This window comes from Anarrhichthys ocellatus, unplaced genomic scaffold (genome assembly GCF_004355925.1).
Source record: "Anarrhichthys ocellatus isolate YVR2014 unplaced genomic scaffold, GSC_Weel_1.0 scaffold11, whole genome shotgun sequence".
NCBI classification, from domain to species: Eukaryota; Metazoa; Chordata; class Actinopteri; order Perciformes; family Anarhichadidae; genus Anarrhichthys; species Anarrhichthys ocellatus.
This window is the reverse complement of record NW_022280041.1, coordinates 3,765,678-3,786,209: the sequence shown is the minus strand read 5'-3', so window position 1 is coordinate 3,786,209 and position 20,532 is coordinate 3,765,678. Positions and strand designations below refer to the sequence as shown.

General features: G+C 43.9%; 3 protein-coding genes across 3 annotated transcripts; 1 reads left to right on the top strand and 2 right to left on the bottom strand.

The window, feature by feature from the left end:
* Positions 1-7,294: 7,294 nt before the first annotated feature.
* nicol1 (NELL2 interacting cell ontogeny regulator 1) lies at positions 7,295-10,581 on the bottom strand. The gene is made up of 4 exons (XM_031850803.1): positions 9,605-10,581; positions 9,260-9,392; positions 8,616-8,704; positions 7,295-7,826 (listed from the first exon to the last, which is right to left on the bottom strand). Exons 2-4 carry the CDS (start codon positions 9,369-9,371, stop codon positions 7,755-7,757), a joined length of 273 nt encoding a protein of 90 aa, XP_031706663.1. The 5' UTR covers positions 9,372-9,392; positions 9,605-10,581; the 3' UTR covers positions 7,295-7,754.
* Positions 10,134-15,992, top strand: nelfa (negative elongation factor complex member A). The gene is made up of 11 exons (XM_031850799.1): positions 10,134-10,350; positions 11,288-11,459; positions 11,636-11,797; positions 11,904-11,993; positions 12,152-12,279; positions 12,370-12,439; positions 12,522-12,622; positions 12,757-12,865; positions 13,019-13,347; positions 13,464-13,563; positions 14,163-15,992. Exons 1-11 carry the CDS (start codon positions 10,141-10,143, stop codon positions 14,345-14,347), a joined length of 1,656 nt encoding a protein of 551 aa, XP_031706659.1. The 5' UTR covers positions 10,134-10,140; the 3' UTR covers positions 14,348-15,992.
* On the bottom strand, positions 15,247-19,693 carry faah2b (fatty acid amide hydrolase 2b). Its single transcript, XM_031850801.1, has 11 exons — positions 19,406-19,693; positions 18,713-18,795; positions 18,129-18,265; positions 17,791-18,000; positions 17,512-17,631; positions 17,235-17,370; positions 16,992-17,109; positions 16,788-16,907; positions 16,487-16,598; positions 16,101-16,289; positions 15,247-16,005 (listed from the first exon to the last, which is right to left on the bottom strand). The coding sequence occupies exons 1-11, from the start codon at positions 19,595-19,597 to the stop codon at positions 15,830-15,832; spliced, it is 1,593 nt and encodes a 530-aa protein (XP_031706661.1). The 5' UTR covers positions 19,598-19,693; the 3' UTR covers positions 15,247-15,829.
* Positions 19,694-20,532: the final 839 nt, after the last annotated feature.

The following is a 20,532-nucleotide window of genomic DNA, read 5'->3' as shown; positions in this document are numbered from 1 at the left end:
CTCTCTCTCTCTCCCTCTCTCTGCATCTGAGCAGGCGTGATGCGTGCCCGGCGAAGTATAGTGCATTGTGAGGACGTGTAGCCCCACGAGAAGGGGGTGTGATGGCGAGATTTGCGTGGGGTGGTTGTTTCTGAAACAGGTTTGTCTCCATAGTGTCTTTCTAGTGAGGAGGATCCACCGGTTTTTTGAGGTATACCCGGACCCATGCACAAAGGCGCGCGCATGGTAAAGCGGGGGCGATGCGGGGCGTCTAGAGCTTAGGAAACGTCCTCGCGCTGCTCATAATCATAATCGAAGCTTGTAATGTGGGTTTATAATTACATTTAAGGTTTGATTTTTTTGTTGCCTTGAGATGCGTCCCATCGATGCGCAGACTGAGACAATGAGTGGGTGGAAAAGATCCATACATCAAGATGCATACCCTGATATGAATCGACAATAAAACGACATTTGTTTTGTTAAATTCGGCTGGTAGTTGCGCTAATGTCTGCGGGGCGCACCAGCCTCCTCTGCGTGTTGACTGACAGTCTCTGCTGCACTGCAGTGATTCCTCCGCGGCTTCCCTCCGCTTTGTCACCCTGCTGCCGTCCCACAGCAGTCTCCACATGGAGATTATATCTCGCCTTTTACTGCGCATCTTAAGCCCCCCCACATTTAGCCCATTTGTTCGGCGACCTGCACCGTTCACTGAGCTCCAGCGACGACAATATAGCGGCTTTTACGCGCGACCGTGGCGGCGATATGATGCTGCATCCGGCCCTTTGTTGTTCCCCCCCGACACTCCCTGTAATTCACCGCGACTGTTATCATACATTTAAGGTCTCATGAACAAAAGTGCAGCTATGATTAATGACAGCTTCGATATAATGATGAGGCAACTGTTGACATTTACAGGTAATGACAATAGTTTCACCACCAGTCAAAGATGGTAATAATATACATATAAGGATGCAATGGTTAGACCATGTGTTCATATTGGTAACAAATACAATTCTTCCAATAACGTCTGCAGCCTCGTTATTACGCACTGCCACATGGTGAAATCCCTTCATCAGTGTTATGCAATAAATATGTCATTGGCAGCGTAATTAAGAAAACAAGAGTTCATGTTTTAATATTAAGTCTGAAACATTTAAAAGCATATTTTGTGGTTCTTTGTGGAAGTGTGGAGCACCGAGCAGAGCCACAGTCGCATACATAGCCGAGCAGAACTAGTTTGAACCGGATCTTCTGAGGCAACCTGCTATTGATAAGGCTGCATCCACCACCACTCCCTCCTCCTTAAGGTGTCCGGGGGGGAGGGGGAGGAGGAGGAGGAGGAGGAGGAGGTCAGGTGATAACCTGCAGAGTTAAAAAGTCATCACATACTCTGCACAGCCCGGACATTTGCTCTGCAAAAATGCGTCGAAAAGATGGTTTTCTGCGCGTCAGCACCGGCCCTGCAGCGGATCTCACCATGCCGAGCAGTGGGAAGATGCTCCGGGAGCATGCGCAGTGTTCACTTTGTGATTGACTCCTGGCAGTGCAGCCTTCAGGTGCTGTCGGTAATGTCACAACCAAGAGAACACAAACGGCAAAGTTTTAAAAACATCTCATCTTCGAGGATGAAAAGCAAATAAGGGAAAACAATTATAGCTACCAATTTACCAATAACACATAATAAAGAAAGTCATAGTATGTACCATGAATTAGAAATGAAAACAAATTACACCAACGTTTATGTTCCTTCTTCACCCAAGAAATAAATTACACAACAGTCATGCGTAAATGAGTCCAGAAGCCTTGTGTACTAGCAGCTCTTTGAGTATTTAATACTCGTTCATACTCTAGTTGCACAGTCATTATCATTCTTTGTTTGCATTTCTCTTATAGAGCTGAATGACCAAATATCATGTCAACCCATCCAATAATCTGTGAAGATATTTCACTCTGGATCGAAACGTTGGATTGACATTAACCTCTCAGAGACACAATGTCTAGCGTGGTTATTAATGAATAAACTACAAACTAATATGTCCAAAAATACTGAATGTGCTTCTCAGTTATTCTCCACACGAACAGAGCCCCACATATTGTTCTAATAATCTTGAGAGTGACCTCTGACCCCCACCCCCCAAAGGTCATCATGCCACTGTTTACTCTCCTGCCGTGACCTCTCGAACCCTTTTCAGCGACTGGGCGGCCAGAGAGGACCCCGCTCCTCAGACGTTTCAGGCTTCGGCGTGTTTCCCACAGTGTGCGAGCTGCAGCAGGTTGGTTTTTTACTCCTTTCCTCTCTTTTAGCAGCCCTCTCAAGAGCCTTTTTCACACCCGCATTTCATTGAGATATTGGTGATATCATGATATGATTATTGATCCGCAGTGCACACGGACAGACTATGAAACACGGGGCTCCAGACCCCCCTTTTCTATCTATCCCAGCATCCCCACCCCCACCCCATCCACACGTTGCTCACGGTCATGTTGCATCTTGGTTTTTTTGCAGGTCCACATGAGCTCCAAAAGTTTAGCTGTTGGTGGAAAACCAATCCTAAGCTTTAGTATTTTGTTGTTGCCGGAGACCCACCTGCTTCAGCAGATCCATCCACATTCCTCTAAAAACATATGACATAAAAAATGACTGTAGCTGAGTTATTTTGCACTCAAGTATATTCAGATTTCTAATTTGAATGTAGCGACAAGCTGCTGTGAGAGGAGAAAACAATGACTTGACTTTAAAAGTTATGATTTCTGAATTTCAATGAGAATGTTGGTGCTTCAGAAGTAATGAGGCCAAAGATGCCAGAAGATACCGTCTCTAATGCAAGATATATAGATATTACATTAATTAATACATCTTTGGTTGGCCCCTCTAACAAATGAAAAAATCTTTTTGCCCCAAATTTAAAGAAATACATCACTGATCTGCTTCCTCAAGGCAATAAGCTATTTAGTCTTTACTACTGAGATCTCTCTTCTTCCACATTTAGGCACAGATTCAGATGTGGAAGAGAGAAGAAGTGTGTGTGTGTGTGTGTGTGTGTGGGGGTGTGTGTGCGTGTGTGTGTGTGTGTGTGTGTGTGTGAGGTCTGTCTCCCTCTTGTGGTCGCAGGTCTGAAGCACAAAGCCACACTGGAACCTGAAGTGGTTTCTGATGAAATGGTGGCGTTAGATCTGAGGCCATATTCATGAGGTGTTTTTCTACCACCACTTATTCCACCAAAAGGCTCTCTAGTTCACGGTTAATCATTTTTCTCTCAAGACCCACACATGAAGCAGCAACCCTGACTAATGGAAGGAACTCCCTTTGACCTCGTTGCGATGGATGATGTCAGCATCAAGACGTCTCATGAATACGGCCTGTTGTTGAGGGATGAGGAGTTACTTGCCCTTAGGGTGGGAAAGGAGGTTTAACTCAGAGTTTACACAGAGTTTAGATACAGGAAACATAAAAACACAATATGTGGAATAGTTTTAGGCACCACTACTGTTACTATCTGGCACAGACTTCCTTTAATACTGTGATAATAAAGGAAGGGATTTTTTAGTGACTGATCCAAAAAGAGATTTGCCAAAGTGGTGTGTTCACAAAGCAATACAACCAGTTAAAGGCTTTATGAACAGCTGTTTACAACCAGTTATAGATGCACTAAAAGAAGTAGCAGCAGAAGTTTCATTAGTAATAATAAGTAATAATGACTTCTGCAGAAGCACTAAACTAAAAGAAACACAGTTCACCTCTTCGCCCTGAGCGTTGAGGCGAGACTGCTGTGGTTTTACACACGGAAGAGCGCTGATCAAAACACCCCCACACAGGCCAGTTTCCCCCCAAAACTTTATCTTTGAATAAATTCACTTTGAACCTCTATACATAAGATCAAATATGTATTTAGAAATATTACATTTAATTTATTTGTATGTATTTCTAAATTCTCTCTGTGTCTCTTTTGGGTACATTTGTTTCTGTATCAGTGGTCATGTGTTCTCTAACATGTAATCAGTTATCTATAGTGGACCAGCTGGAATATATTCATATGTATAATGAACGTATTATTATGCATCACTTATTCATGTTGCCCTGCTAACATTGGCAAATTATCTAGCGTCCTCTTGTTGCCTCCCACTAAACAGCGCCAGTCTGGAGCTGCAGGGCATCGACACCAAGATGCACTGAATAAAAGCGTTTACGCTACTTTTAAGTGTGTGTGTCTCTCACACACAGAGTTTAAATTATCAGGACATATTTAAAACAATACCAGAATATTAACTGTGACTCCAGATGTTTGTGTAACTGCAATGAGACGCGTTTAAGACTCAGTACGAGTGCTTTGTTAATACATATATGAAGAAGACTGAGAATATTCACAGCTCAAGAAGTTCCTCAAACTCTGCAGGGGATTGAGTAAGATTTTGACAATTCCTGAATCATATACCGGTAAGTGCATGAATTAACATGCGCGTCAGGCGGTTCTGGCCTCCCATTAATTCCTGATAGTGGACATCTCCCAGGCCGACGTGTTGATCTAATCATCAATCCAGTGGTGACTGAATCATGTGGGGTTTGTTTTAGTGTTATTTCCTCATCAGAGGCGTCACCAGCTGGTGAACAGCTTTATTTCTTTCACAGTTTCATCTCACACCAGCTGCTAGTCTTTGTTTTTTTTAGCATCTCGTTATGGTTGTTTTGCGATGACCGACCATGTTAAGGCTAATCTCTGCTACAATTTGCGTTATTTGCTCGTACTTTACGTTTGTTTTCCTTCACAGACCAAAAGACGGTCCGTGAATCAGTCTGCTGGCAGCAAAATCTAAATATCTTGACTGAAAGAAATAACCAGAGCTCAGGATCTGAGGTCCACTAATATCGGACAATATCAAGATGTCTGAGAAAATGCAGGTCTAGATGGCGGCCCTTGATTTTGCAAAACTCCCGCAGGTTGGTTAAGGTTAGGCATTGACCTCAAGCTGTTACGGTCGACATAGGACGTCTGGCATCGAGTCTCGGGTGACCATCTAGACATTATCCCAAAATGGATGTTACTTGAGCCATCAGTATGTTGGTCTCACATAGCCGGCTCCATCCCCATCTGCTCTGCTCTTCACTTTGAGGTCAGAAACAAGCATACAGAGAAGTCTAAACTGTTCAAAAGAGTTGGCTAATTGGTTGAAGTACAGGTAAAGGACAAATAGTTGGCTAAAGGTCATCAATAAACAGTTCAGTTCATTAAAGGTCCTCATGAAGAGGTCAAATAGTTAACTAAAACTCAAAATATTGTACAAATGGCTTGGGGGAGCTTGCCTTCTGCGCTGCCAAATAAGTCCCACAGTCGGGTGAGGCGAGCAAACTTTAGCGGCAACTGTCAAAGTGAGATAAAAGGGGAAGAAAATATTGAGGATTTTGCTCGTTTGCCCTCCACCAGAGAATTTCAAACAGCTGGAACGATTCAGTGAGCTTCTCCAGGAGCAGATGAAAGGAAAGTGGAAAGGCGTCCGTAGAGAGAAGGAGCCAGCGAGCGAGCGAGTGAGTGAGTGAGTGGGTGGGTGGGTGGGAGATGGAGTGAGGGAGGAAGAAAGTGGAGGCTGCTTGACAACAAGGATTCTTCAGAGTGATTCAGCGTATACTTGGTGTCCCGGCATACTCAACCCTCTTCGTTGCTCCTTAAAACCAGTAGAAGTCTTGTAGGGTTAAAGCTGCCTCAGCAACGGTACTGTAGTGTCCCGTGTAATCAGGTTGCTTGTGCACTGCGGTGCAGTATGAGGGGCTTTGCCTCTCTAGCTCTGGCAGTACACGGTGGTGCCTCGGGCTGAGATCCCTGCCAGGTCACTGCAGGCGCTTCAGCGGCCAATGTAGTGCCTCAGCTTTCGTACAGTATTTCACCCCATTTGCATTTACAGCCATGGGGGAAGTTAGGAGTGTGGAGAGTGCTGCATTGCTGCGACACAGCTGGCGGCATGCCTTTACTTTGAGCTCCTCCTGCTGGTGTAGATACGGGTATTGCAGGTTTTTTTATCCCCCCCCCCCCCCATGCTGTAATCCCTGTTGTAAATAAATAAAAGCTGTGTGTGTGTGGAAGGGGATGAGGTCAGCTAAAACAGCAAGATCTTGAAGCATCACTTAAGTGACTTGCAGCGCACACACACACTCTGCAGGCGAGCTCCTTCAATAAATGAACGGTGTTATTCAAGGTGTTGCTCTTACAGAGTGTTGGACACACATTACACATCATCTGTGACAAATATTAACAGAAGAGGAGCCCTACTATTTGAGTACATAACCTGCTTTCATTCCCAAATTGATTGTGAACTCTTTAAATAACACTTTTAGTGTACTAAGGTGTTGTTTTCCTCGTCAATTAATCCGTCAGATTAGTTTATTGGATGAATCTTTTAGTATCGAATGTCAAGACAGAGAAAAATGTCAATGTGACAGTTATATGGTTTTAATAAATTGTGTTTGTGTGTATGGACGCAGGTCGTAATATTATCATTGATAACACACGGGAAAATAAGATTCATAACAGTGAATGAAAGAAGTAGAGCTGGAGACATTTAACAGAAAATTAAGCGACAACTATTTAATTAAACATTAAACTAAATATCTTTGGGTTTTAGACTGTTTATCTATTTTATGGAACAAGCAATTAAATGGATGAATCAAGAAGAATATGCAAATTAATCTGTAGCTGCTACACCGGTAATTTAAGCTGTGAGATCCAGCAGACCGACGTAAACACTGAATGAATTTATTAATTTGCGTCCGTATTGACGTTCACACAAACCCTGATCTGTGAGAATGATCCCAGCCAGAGAAATAAATAACAACAGTGCAGATCATTCATTGTTTTTATTGATAGGTACAACATTAAGACAATAGTTTGGGGTGTTGTGTGACATATTGTTAACAAAGAACACTGTTGATGAACGAGCAACAATAAGACGATTCTTATTTCTCTCTCTATGTCCCCTGCTGCAGCCAGCATTCCTCTGTTCCCCCTTCGGCTCATTCGATACTAAATCGTTCATCTATCTTCTTGCATACGCCTCCGTCAGACAGATAAGACCTGCGTACATTTACAGAATCTATACATACAATCTACATTAACAGTAGGTGAACAAAAAGTGCTGTAAATTCATGCTACAGTGCTGCGCTAAATCAAGATCTACACGTATGCTTTATCCGCCTTAAAAGAAAACTTTTAAAATATTGTTTGAATTTCTTTCTGCTGATTTGTTTACAAAAACAAAATCTTTACGGTTATCACAAAGAAAATAACTTTCTTTAATAAGTTACCCAACGCTTTTTTTTCTTTTTTTGGGGGGAAAAGAAGCCTGAAAATCAGTTAAACTATTTAAAAACAGTTATTGAAATATTTTGAGCAGGTACATAAATCCCATGTGATGCTACAGTTTGATGTGTGTAATCGTTGTAAACATTAATCTCATACAACCAGGACATGTATCGATGCATTCTACTGTATCTACATTATACAGTCAAATACTAAAAAGTACAAAAAATAGTTTATGCTTAAAATAGGAGACGGATGAGAAGTGACCCGACTCCCCGCGGCGATGAAAACAATCAAACATCAGTGGTATAAAAGTCGTCCCGAATAAGGCTAAAACAACAATCATCTGATGCATGACTTCAAACCAAAGCGTCACTCAGCAGTGATATGAGAGAAAGTAAAATAAAGTGCCTATTGCGTGAATAAGTTAAGATGACAATCGCTGCACACGAGTAGAGCTTTGGATCGGGGTTCTGTGTCGGGGTGTGATCAGCGCAGTGAGTTGGTGGGCATACAGTCACACAGAGCCCTCCTCTCGGCCCTCAGCACCAGCGTCTCCGTCTGCAACAACAACAACATGTCACTGCATGCAAACACAAGCTCAACTCAACGCTGTAGTTTCTACTTTTCAGTCTCTTTTACAGTTTCAGTTTGATTCATTGACTAAAAGACCAATAAACTACGTCTGAGATGATCGTAAGGTTAACCTGAACCTCTCTGGTGCTTACAAGCTGCTCACAAGTAACACAGCAGACACTACTCAAGGCTGCTTTTTTGGGGTAATACAATTATTTATTTGCAGATAATTCAAATCTGATCGTCAGTGAAAGATGATGCAGTAAAATACAGTGCTCTTAGTGGTAAAGACAGCAATAAAACATTATTTATTGACTTTAAGGGTGCATTGTTGACATTGAAACTACATTTTTTTAATGTAATAATATTCATCAACAAAGTATCAGGTCTCTATTTAGGAAATAAATTTCTATCACGATTAGTGGGTTAGTCCATGACAATGGAGACACTTATGTTGCTTTTTTTGGTATACTAACAATATTATGGAAAGTTGAATTTATTATTTGCTAGATATATTTATATAAATAAAGACAATAACACTTTTTATACTTGTTAATATTTCCTTGTGAAACCTCCCACATAAGATCACATTAAATACCATGTATGTAAAACGACTCCAATAACCAGCCATCACCTTAAAAACCAATGATCATTAACGTATTGTTCTGTGAAACACTCGTCGGCTGGTGAATCATAAGCGTTTAACACGTAAAGCATTGGAGGTGAAAAATCTCTCCAACTGAACCATGAGAAGGAGAAGAAGACGTCGCCTACCCTGGCATCGAGGTTGAACGCGGTCTTCTTTAGATCTTGCAGTGCCCTCTGCATAAACTCAAATGCATGACAGTCCACGCATGGGCGACCTGGAAATAAAGAGGAAAGAACTCAGAAATAAAGACACTCACATCAGGGCATTAAGTCAGTGACATGTTGAATACGTTGCTTTAATTTGTAAACGCATTATTGTGTCATTTCTCTTTTTTTTAAATGTGCAAAGTCTTGCTTTAAGGAGCTATTTATGTAGATTTGTATTCATTTGAACTAGGGAGATCTACTAATATGTCATATTTCCATCTTGATAAAAGTAAATAAAACTGTCCCAGGGCTTTTTTTTCTCATGACAAAAGGGTCAAATATCCAATTATCACCAATGGTGGCTGCAATACCAAATCATACGGATTTGTCCTTTACTCCTTTACATTGTTTGAACCCAGTGGAGATGATAAAATGGGTCGCACAGCAGCAGAGCGGGCCCATTTTCATGTTGTGATGCATACACCAGTTAGGGTGACCTACAATTTCCACTATCTCTGTGGGGACCTGCTATCATTAGACTAGGAACACATCTCTGTGGCAGAACAAAACCTGCACTGAACATGCAAAATAAATATCCAAATGTCACATTTAAATCCACCTACTTTCTGCAGGGATGACAGTCCCAGCGTCCTGATCCGCATCAGCTGCACGGAGACAGAGGAGCTGCACCGCCAGAAGGAGCACCGCTGTCTGGAGATATCCACCGGACGCCATGGTGGAGATGCGGTCAATTACCTTTTAGGAATTAGAAACAAAATGTGCGGATGTGTGTTTAAACACAACGGAAAAATGTCCTAGTCGACCGCAAATTTAAAGGAATAACAGAATCCCACAGGCTTTGTTCAGAAAACACTCCTGTTTTTATTGTTAAATATATGTATTTAATTTACAAATAATATTTAAGGAGCAGAATTATTGTTTAATTTACAAGCTGCATGTCAACCTACCGTGAATCGGTCGATGATATTTTGCCGTACGCGCAGATCAGCGCAAGATGCCCACCTAGGATTGTTTAATGTAGTGTAAGGCAGTGCGCATGCGTGTGGCTCGTGTAATATTTGCCTTCGGGGACCAGAGTCAAGACTTCCGGTTTAAACGTTCAAAATAAAGGCCTTGGCAAAAGTGAAACTACAACGGACTGTATGGATTTGTAACCAGCTTATTATCAAATGTGGGAAGTAAATAAGTACATTTAATTAAGTGCTGTACTTTGATTTTGTCAGTTAATTTACCCACACAGTTACATTTGTAAAGTAAAATTCACCCTTCTTTCACTTTATTAAAAAAAAAACATACAACATATGGACAAACAAAACATCAAATGTGAATTATACCTATTTTTTTTTTTTTTTTTTTTTTTCATTTTATTATGGTTCAATTTTTTCAAATGACCCCGACCTTCTGCGTACTGGGCGGGGTCCTGACTGTTGTCTTTAGGTAGCCCGTTAAAATGCCCGAACTAAAAAACTCTTCTTTTTCCAAGATGGCGTCGATGAAGGACAGCGACACGGGACTGTGGCTTCACAACAAATTGGGATCCACGGACGAGCTGTGGACGCCTCCCAGCATCGCTTCCCTCCTCACCGTGTCGGTGATAGACAACATACGGCTGTGCTTCTCCAGCTTATCGCCGCCGGTGAAGCTGAAGCTGCTGCTCGGGATGCTGCATCTCCCCCGGCGGACCGTTGACGAGGTGGGTTAGCTTAGCTGTTAGCACGACAGCTAAAGAAGGCTAATACCTCAAATACAAGAAACACAAAGCCGCTCTTATTCCTGCGACTGGTTCTGACTTTTTTTTTACCTCGGTTTCTGGAGATCAGCATCTATACGATTAACATATATATATATGTAGCTACACGACTAACTACTCGACATTAACACACAGACGGTGGTGTACACCGGGAAACATTAGCCTCTAGGTTCTCCCGCAGACATGGTGGGATGGGCACAGCAGAGCTAGCTGACTGAGCTGGAGGGCGGTACCATCATATCTGAAACCCGTCATAATGCACAACTGCTCCCAGTAGACCACACAACATCTGTGCAATATAAATACACTGTGCAACACAACAATTACTCTGTATGTAGATATCAGGATTATCTTATCTTGATATTCATGCATATTCAGTTTGTTATAAACAAACAAAAGACATGCCTCTTCAAGAGTATCTGCTCTGAGATGTTATTAGTCTGTAATTAGTTAAAGCAGTAGAACCTCGTAATTACAAGTAAAAGCTCTGCAGTGTTACACAGAAATGTATGTATAATAATAATAAAGATAAAAGTTATATATTATTTTATGTATTACTGATTATTTACTGTGTTGTAGCTGCTCAAAGTGGAGCTAATTTAAACTACTTGACATTAGGGCAGCAACAAATAGTTGTTTTCATTGTTTATTATTCTGCTAATTAGTCTCTTCACTATTAAACCTTAAATGTCCATCACAGAGATGAAGGTAACACCTTCAAATTGCAAACAACTGAACCTAAAGATGAAAAATATTAAAAGAAAAGAAGCAAATGGGACAAACATAGTTAGTTAAACAGTAATAAGTTGTTCTCAGGCAGCATAAGGCATTCTTCTCTTAAAGTGGTTTCACTAACACCGTCGTCGTCGTCTCTCCCCAGATGAAGGAGGCCCTGTCGGAGATCATCCAGCTGGCTACGGTGGATTCAGAGCCGTGGGTGCTGATGGTTGCCGACATCCTCAAGTCCTTCCCAGAGACCGGCTCTCTCAATCTGGACCTGGAGGAGCAGAATCCAAATGTGCAGGATATTCTTGGAGAGCTCAGGGAGAAAGGTAGGGGAATGTGTCACTGTGGTGCATATCAGCATATCCACAAAAAAATTTCCCTCACATTAAATGTATGCATGTCGGGTTGTGAAGTGAGTGTTAAAGCAACCACAGACCATATGACTTACTCTGTAGTAATCTGTCCTGTGGTAAATAGCCGGTTAATCTCTTCCCTTCCTCAGTGGGCGAGTGCGAGGCCTCTGCCATGCTTCCTCTGGAGTGCCAGTACCTGAACAAGAGTGCGTTAACCACTCTGGTGGGACCCCTCACACCCCCCGTCAAACATTTCCAGCTGAAGAGGAAGCCCAAGAGTGCAACCCTCAGAGCAGAGCTGCTGCAGAAATGTAAGTTACTAGAAACTTCAATTATTACAAAAGTTTTACTCTCCCATTTCCCCTCAAATTCAAGAATCTTCAATGGTGCATTATTTTTTTATCTTTTCTTTTCCAGCCACAGAGACAGCCCAACAGCTAAAAAAGACAGCCGGAGTGCCTTTTCATGCCAAAGGGAGAGGATTGGTCAAAAAGATTGACACTACTAGTGAGTTAAATATCTACAAATGCATCCCACACATCTGCTCTTTCAGTGCTTTTAATAAGTACCTTCATAAACATCACTTGTTCCAGCTGTGGCCAGGAAACCTTGTATTCTGACTTGTGTCACCATTGCTGATATGCGTGTCAATATTTGCATCACAGCTCCTCTCAAGGGGATTCCCAAGGCCCCGTTCCGCAGTCCCACTGCCCCCAGTATATTCAGCCCCCCCAGTAACCGCACGCCTATCGCCCCAGCACGGACGCCCCTGCGTAAAGAGAGGGGAGTCAAGGTAATGTCAGATTTTAAAAAACAATTTCACAGTTATTTATATAATTGATGTGCTTGTGGTTTGAATTTTTCTTTTTGTTGTCCTTTTCAGCTTTTAGATATTTCTGAGCTGGATATGGTCGGAGCTGGAAGAGAGGCTAAGAGGAGAAGAAAGACTTTGGGTAATTACATTTCCATCCACCCAAGTGTTAGAGCTCCACCATGAAATGTATGAGTGTGTGTTAATGTTTTCTTCTGCTTTAGAAACGGAGGCTGTCGAGAAAGCAGCCAAAGAAGAAGCGGCAGCAGCAGCGGTGGTGGAAAACACAACACCCGACTACGCCGCCGGCCTCGTCTCTGCACAGGTGCTTGACTCCACGTTGTTAACGTCGCTCAAACGTCCTGGATTTCTCCTGTTTCCTCTCATATCGCCCTCTCTCGCTGTCCCACTCGGCTTCTCTCTGGGTCTATCGTAACAAATGCTGTTTTGGTTTTTCAGAAACTCGGGGCGTTGAACGAGAATCCTCTGCCGTCGACGAGCTACCTCCCCGCCACACCCAGCATGGTCCCCTCCTCCTCTTACATTCCCAGCTCCGAGGCCCAGCCAGGTTAGACAAAACCACAAAGCTTTGTATTGTTGGCTAGCATGCAGCCAGGGCTAAATGCTTTCATGCACTTATTAGTTCAAGCAGGCAGAGAGAACGTCAGCAGAGCCTCATGTCAAACTCACAATGTCTTTTCTTCACCAACCTCCTCTGAAGCCAACGCCGGTGGTTCTGGACGGGACACGCTGCAGTCGGCTCGCCAACCGGAGGAGTCGGCGACGGCGGGCGCCGGCGCCACCGCCACCTTACCGGGCCAGTACAAACAGAGAACGCCCATGTACAACGCAGGCAACACGGCCAACCCCGCAACCCCCACGTCCCCCAGCACGCCGGTCTCCACCCCGGCCACCAACGGGCCCCCAGCAGCTGCGACGGCCAGCCAGCCGGAGACCCCCACCCAGCCTCCCAGCACACCTCAGACCCCCACCACGACACCCACCCCTATGCCGCCACAGGCCCAGCCCAAAAAGAATCTGTCACTCACGGTAAGATGGAAACAGAGAGCGTTTAAGCTCCTCCTCAGTATTACTGAATCTGTATGTAAGCTCCTCAGTGGTCCTCTCAGCCAGCTAAATTCTGTGCCGCTGTTTCTGCTCCTCAGAGAGACCAGATGTACGCGGCCCAGGAGATGTTCAAGACGGCCAACAAGGTCACCAGACCAGAGAAGGCCCTGATCCTGGGCTTCATGGCTGGATCCAGAGGTACAGCAGGAATCTCACTAGAAGAAGAAACGCCTTTTTCTGTCCCAGTAAACCTGATCTGACTGATTGTCAAAATATGCACGCATAAGTAATCTATTTTGTCCCTAGGGACGTTAATAATTAACCGTTTAACCGAGAAATCTTGAAAATGAAGAAAAACTGAGCGAAACTCAGGAGCAGCTAGTCGGCACTGGCCCACCTTAAAGTTCAGTCCACCTTGAGTGAGCCTGAGCTAACCGCGTTCACTTTAAACAGCAGGTCAGGTTGTGTCGTAGATGTGGGTTTAATCTGTTTGTGCATCGATTGTCGGTGTGTTTGGACAGCTTGTCAGGCGTTACAACCACATCCCCCTGCACGCAACACACTAATCCTCCAGGTTAACGGTTAACTATCGGTTTGTTCACCAGGGGCAATAACCGTAGGAAATGCAGGTATCTAAATTCCCAGCATTCAAGCAGTCTGTCAAGGAGTTCAATAATTTAATTTAAATAACCATTAGCATAAATACTCAACACAGTCGTATAATTAAAGGAGGTGTCCCCGATGGTCCCTGAGCACAAACCCGGTCGGCCCAATAACAACCGCATCCTGTCTTGCAGAGAACCCGTGCCCGGAGCAGGGGGACATCATCCAGATCAAGCTGAGCGAGCACACGGAGGTCCTGCCCAAAGCCGACGGCACCGGCAGCACCACCATGCTGGTGGACACCGTCTTCGAAATGAACTACTCCACGGGACAGTGGACCCGCCTCAAGAAATACAAACCCATCACCAACACCTCCTGAGGCGCTTCACTTTCTCAAAGAATGAATCTCTCACACACACACACACACACACACAATTTCTTATCCACTTCAAAGAAACCATGTTTACACGCTTACAAGTATTTGCATTCACATTTGGGCCAAATCGAGCACCCGGCGGTCGAGAAGTCGTCAAGGAGAGAACGATCCTCCCTGTTCCTGCACCGCCAAACTGCAGGAGTCTTTGAAGAATAGTTCTGTACTTTCTGTTCGGTTGTTTCCCTTTTTTGTTGTTTCAGTTTTTAGGTCACCTCCGGCCCCCGAGTAACGCTGTGGTCAGAGATTCATACGAGTCCGATCAGAGGAGTTACTCTCACGGCAGGCACCTTCTAGCATTTGTGCGCTCGAGCTACGAGCATGTCTAAAGAGAAGACGGGCTGTCTGTAGATTTCTGTATGAACGTCACATTCGCAGTATATCTTCTACCCTTCAGAACAGGTTTGTGACATTAACAAAAAGAACAATAATGTCAACGTAGAGTTGACCAGAAAATAAAGAAGAAGAAGAAGAGCTGAGTTATCAATGCTGACAAGTTCTGTTTGGAGCCTTCTGGTGGATGTTTTCATCCTTTTTTATTTTATTTTTTTTTTTTTTCCCAAAGAAGCGAAGAAAATAAAGTGACAACAGATTCCAGTGAGATGTTTCTGTCTTTTAGGGGTTTTATCTGTATTTCCTGTTTGTGTGCCTTTTCCCTCCCCTTCACACACACACACACACACACACTCTCACGCTCTCACACTGTTTAGTGACAACTGGTTTAACTTTAGTCTGTAGTTAAACAATAGCCAGGTCGTATTTTTCCATTTCCTCCAAAAACAGAACCGTGTGTCGTCCTGACCTGCTGCATAGATAGTTTTGTTACAAGAATTCATGAGAGAAAGTATTCACACCTTTTTTTTAATGAAATGAAACAAAGCAGACTCCACTGTTTAACTGCCGTTCTGCAGCGTTCACATTAAAACACGAGGGTTGTGTCGGCGTGTTGAAACATTTTCCACCGTCTGTCTACTGTTGTTCCTGCTTAGTTAAACCCTCCACAGCTACACAGGTGTTTCATTATTCTGACCACACTTGATCTCTAGATTAGTGTCTGTGGAGTCGGGTAAACATCAGCTCCACTGAGCGGACGTCTAGTTAGAACAACAGGATCAGTTGACAGTCACTAGCACCATATTAAGATGTGAGATTGATGATATTCAGTCACAAAAAGCCTTGTTTTGTGTTGATGTCTACGCTCAATTTCCACTTATATATAAAATCTTTTCTTTAAAGCTTGTGCTCATGATGCAGTCTTCTCTGAACAGAGTAAATTATAAACAGCAATCTGATTGTGCCTCTTTGTGTACTACGGCAAGCAGCCAGGCAGGTAACAGATTACCACAATCCTCAGTCCCAACTGGCTCCGGTCTGGAGGTTTGGTAATGGCTGTCGGCATATGAGTGTTTGGTGATGGTGGTTGTTTTTTTAGTTGGCCCCGGGGTCCCTCCAGCCTCCGAACGCCTTCTCCAGGTAGAGAGCCACCTCCAGGGTCAGGCGGTCCTGCAGCTTCCCGGCACCGACCTGCACCCCCAGGGGCAGACCCTCCTCGCCCAGACCCAGAGGGCACTGGGTGACCGGCAGCCCGAGGGTGTTGATTATAGCTGGAGGTAAGGAAGGAAAATAAGACTGAAGCACTTTCTTTCACAGCTGCACTGAACACTGGAGGACGGCCTGTTGAACTCTGACGAGGACTGACCTGTGTAGGCGCAGTCACTGAGCCTGAAGAACGGGTGGTGGTGTTTGGGAGCCACCCTGGGGTGAGACGGGTAAAGAAAAACCCCGTCGGTGCCCAGCAGCTCGTCCATCTCCTTCTGCAGCTTCTCCTTCTGCTGCATGAGGAAGGCGGAGGGTTTGGTAACGCGGAGCATCTCCATCAGGGCCAAACCTGAACACACACACACACACACACAGAAACTTGTGCAGCTGCATATTTAAGACATCTAAATATCTCATTAGTTATACAGAGACAAACAAGTACACTATTGTTTAAAATGTGTCTAATGACGGTGGTTTCAGACTTCAGTAAAGGAAACCTAATTGATCAAAGTTAAAATAAATGATATATTCCCCCCCCCCTCTTACCGATAGCAGCTAAGGTATGCTCTGATTTTCCCATCGTCCATTTCAGCAGCTCCCAAACGGGCCACGCGGGTTGTCCTGGTTCCCCCATCAGCTCAGCGAACAGCTGCGGAGGCTGAGTTACATTTTACACTTGGTTATGTTGTCTTTCTAAAGTCACATAAAGCAGCGCTGCGGCTATCGTGCTACCAACAACAGACATGTGGTTCAGGCTGGTGACACTAACCTGCATTAGTGACTGCAAACTGTAGCGCACAGCTAATACACACAACACTGGATGACTGACTGGATGAGGAGGACCTACCTTGCCCTCCTTGTCAGGAAGACCCATGTAGGTGTCCCAGATCTGGAAGCCGTAGCGGAGCTCAGGGAAACGCACTTCTTGGACGTTCACTCCGAGGTCGGCCTCCAGGCGCTCCACCACCTGGAGAACATCGCGGGAGGATTTTAACTCTTGAGAAAACCTTCCCTGTTACAGACTAAAGACAGAGAGCTGGATTAGACGCACCTTCCTCTGAATCTCTATGAGCTCTTTGCTGACCGGGTACGTTGCTGCAGAGCCGCCATCGTGGGGGATGGTGAAGAACCGCAGCTTCTTTAGGTCAACCTTTGTGTCTAAGGACAACCTGAATACAGACGTGTGAAGAAATACTGCCAATCAGACAAACGTGGCACCTCAGACATTTGATCTGTGTGTGTGCCAGACAAGTTGTTGACAGCTGTTACTGATATTTTCTAAAAGAGCTCTTACATGTGAGCGTTGGGTCCCGCCATGATCCTCAGCATTGGCAGCAGGTCCTCGGCGTAGCGGCACATGGGACCACTGCTGCAGTACTCTTCTTGTCTGCCGGAGCAAGCAGGGTAGTGGTTCTCAATAGACACGACACCTACAGACACACAACAGACAGGGTGTAGTAATGTGTTCCTTAAACGATAAGGTGCAGCGGAAACAAGCTGTAAACACAAGTGTTAGCATTTAGGTACAACTAAGCAGCATTTATATACATTTCACATTTGGTTTCTCTTACCAGGTGTGGTTTTATGGCCAAATATTCCGTTGAAGAAACAGGGCATGCGGATGCTGCCGCCGATGTCTGAGCCAATGCCAATGACTGCGCCTGCTCCTCCCAGTATGCTGCCCTCCCCACCTGAGGCCGGCGGGGGAAAGAGGACGCAAACAGAGAGGGAGGAGAGGTAAGTACGTGGATCTGTGTGCTGTACTATGAGGAGCAGCGCAGAGCAGACCTAACCCTGCCTAGACGAGTGGTGCATCCTTAAACACACAGTTTAGTTGAACACTTTCTAACCTGAACTTCCTCCCGCTATCCTCTCGAAGTCATACGGGTTGTTGGTGATGCCGTAGAGGTGGTTGTTGGACTCCCACCACATGCACAGCTCACTGGTGTTGGTGACGCCCATCGGGATGGCACCCGCTCGCTTCAGCTGGGCCACCGGAGCAGCGTCGACGGTGGCCACGACTCCTTTCCTGGAGACCAAACCTACGGTGTAGGGCATACCTGCGAGATGGAAATCAAAACTAAAGAAAGTCAACAAAGCTAACGGTATATGTCATCGGTTTCAAATGATACTCGTGATTGGATGTATGTGAAGTAAAGTAACAGGAGATTAGATTTGTGGGAGTTACCCTGGAGGGCGAAGGACTCTTTGACAGAGAGTGGGACTCCCAGTAAAGGCAGGCGATCCTCCAGCACCTCCTCTCCTCCAGTTTCCTCCTCAATCAGCTTGTCGACCTGCGTCGCCTCCTGGAGGGCGGCGTCGAACCTGGGCGGAGGATTATTTCACCCAATTCTGTTTAATAACTGTTTAAAGAAGGCTTCATTTTAAGATTACGCATCATAGTGGAAGCTGTTAAAGTGGCAGAATTTGAGTGTTGCCATGAGAGTTATTACCATTTAATTAAAAATATACTTTTCAGATGATGGAGTACATTTTGTAGAGGGGTAAAGGTAAAACGTTAAAGATAAATGATAATTTACCTCCAAACAAAGAGGAATATTTATTAATAAAAGAAACATGGGAGCAGAATATGGCTGGAACAAACTATTGTTTTATTATCCGATTCTAGATTAATTGTTTAATTGTCTTTTGTGTATGCATCGTCCTACAATAGTGAGGAAAAAAAGAGCAACTTGTGTATTCAAAAGTTGCAGCTCTATAGCACAATAAACATGAAAGGTATCAGATCCCAGAGGAGCGGTTCTGTCTTGCCTGTCTTTAGTGACGGCGTTCAGAAAAGGGTTGACTTCCTGGATCCTGTCAATGTAAGCTCGCACCACCTGGACACTCGACACCTGCAGAAACACCACAGTTGGACTATACAGGTGCTGTACATGCTGCCAGGATTAGATGCAACCATTACAGTGGATTCCTCCAGGTGAGCTCATGACAAGAGAGGAAAAGAAGACCCTTTATAGTGATAATGTTACTACTGGTGTTCCTCTGCTAACATGTTAAGGCGCGGCCGTACATCTGCGCTGCATTTCGCATTATACATTATTGTGCTGGTTGTTTTCTTTCTAAGCTTACTGTCATTAACTTAATTAAATAGTGGGTTAACCCGTCCTCTCTCTCCAACATACTGTGTTTAAAGCACACTAGGTCCTACAGATAACTTTCTAAAGACACTGCTGCAGGGACATTATAGAGCAGCTGTTACCATTGTGTCCACTTCATAATGTGTATTATATAAGCCACACTTGTTCTTATTCCACAGGTGCGGCTGTCTTATTGGCTGCAATAAGGCTAAAAACAAGCTCCAGGAATGTGAGACATGAAATAATCATACTGGCAAGATCTTCAGACTAATTATATGTTTTAAGAGACCATTTATAAGCCAATTAATCTCGCTAAATCTCGTCCCGTCCAGCGGCGCTTGTCTCGTAGTTTGACCCGGGTACACACCTCTTTTCTCCGGATCTTCCTCGCGAGCTGCGTCGCTGACACGACGAGCAGAGGGTTGATGACGACCGGCAGCTTCCTCTTCAACGACTCCTCTGCTCCACGAGGGGACAGAAGCCGAAACAGCATGTATAAGACCCCCATGAGCGCCTTGGAGAGCCATACCTGAGCCTTTTCCAGACGGGTCAGTGCCATGTTTGCAGGACGGAGGTGCTCGGTGGTCGCTCGGCTGTGGACACGCCGGACTGAACTCCTCCCAGCTGACGGCGGCTGATAAGCAAACCTGCTACATCACTTTGACAAAGGTTAGTGAGGGCAGAACCGGAAGTTCACGTTTTGCTTCTTTTTTTTCTATCTAAAAATTTTAAATAATCTCTGTACTATTATGAGTGTTTTTTCTTTACATGTTTCACTAGCGAAGAAATATTTATAATAAAAACAAATATATATATATACATATATATATTTTAATGCAAACCCTGCACAATGTTGGCTATATAGGTCTATCATTATTCAGTATTTAGTAGGCCTCGTATATTTATTGCATTGCTGCTTTGTATTCTATATTGTTAACAATATTTACTGTTAAATTACAGTGTAAAAACTGTCACAATCTCCATCAGTAGAACTAGAAGAAGACCATGAGATGGATTGAAAAGAGCCCGAAAAACATAGTACGTTAATCTTGAATCAAGATTTTCATGTATTTATTCAACTATTGATCACTATTATGAGGATCCAGAATTACCCTTCAAGTTAAATCTAAACTTGTATGCGATACAGTAAGACTTTCAGATACGAGCTTTTATTTTGAAAACAATGACCGGAATAAAGCCTTTATTTTGTCTAGCTTGATGATGACCTATATCGGCCTCCGAGTTAACAAGAGATTTTGTTTTGTTTTGTGAGTAGCTCTTTTTTGCAAAGTCATTAACATGCTGAGGCGGCCATTTATTGCAAAATTATGTAAAATCTAATTCACAGTTTCACAGAAAATGCCCTTGAATTTAAGCCTTGATTTCTTTTCCCAGGATTTTAAGAAATATTATAATATATAATATACTGCAGCTCAACTCCACTAAAAACCTCACATTATATGTATTACTTTAACTGTACAGTTCTGTTTTCTT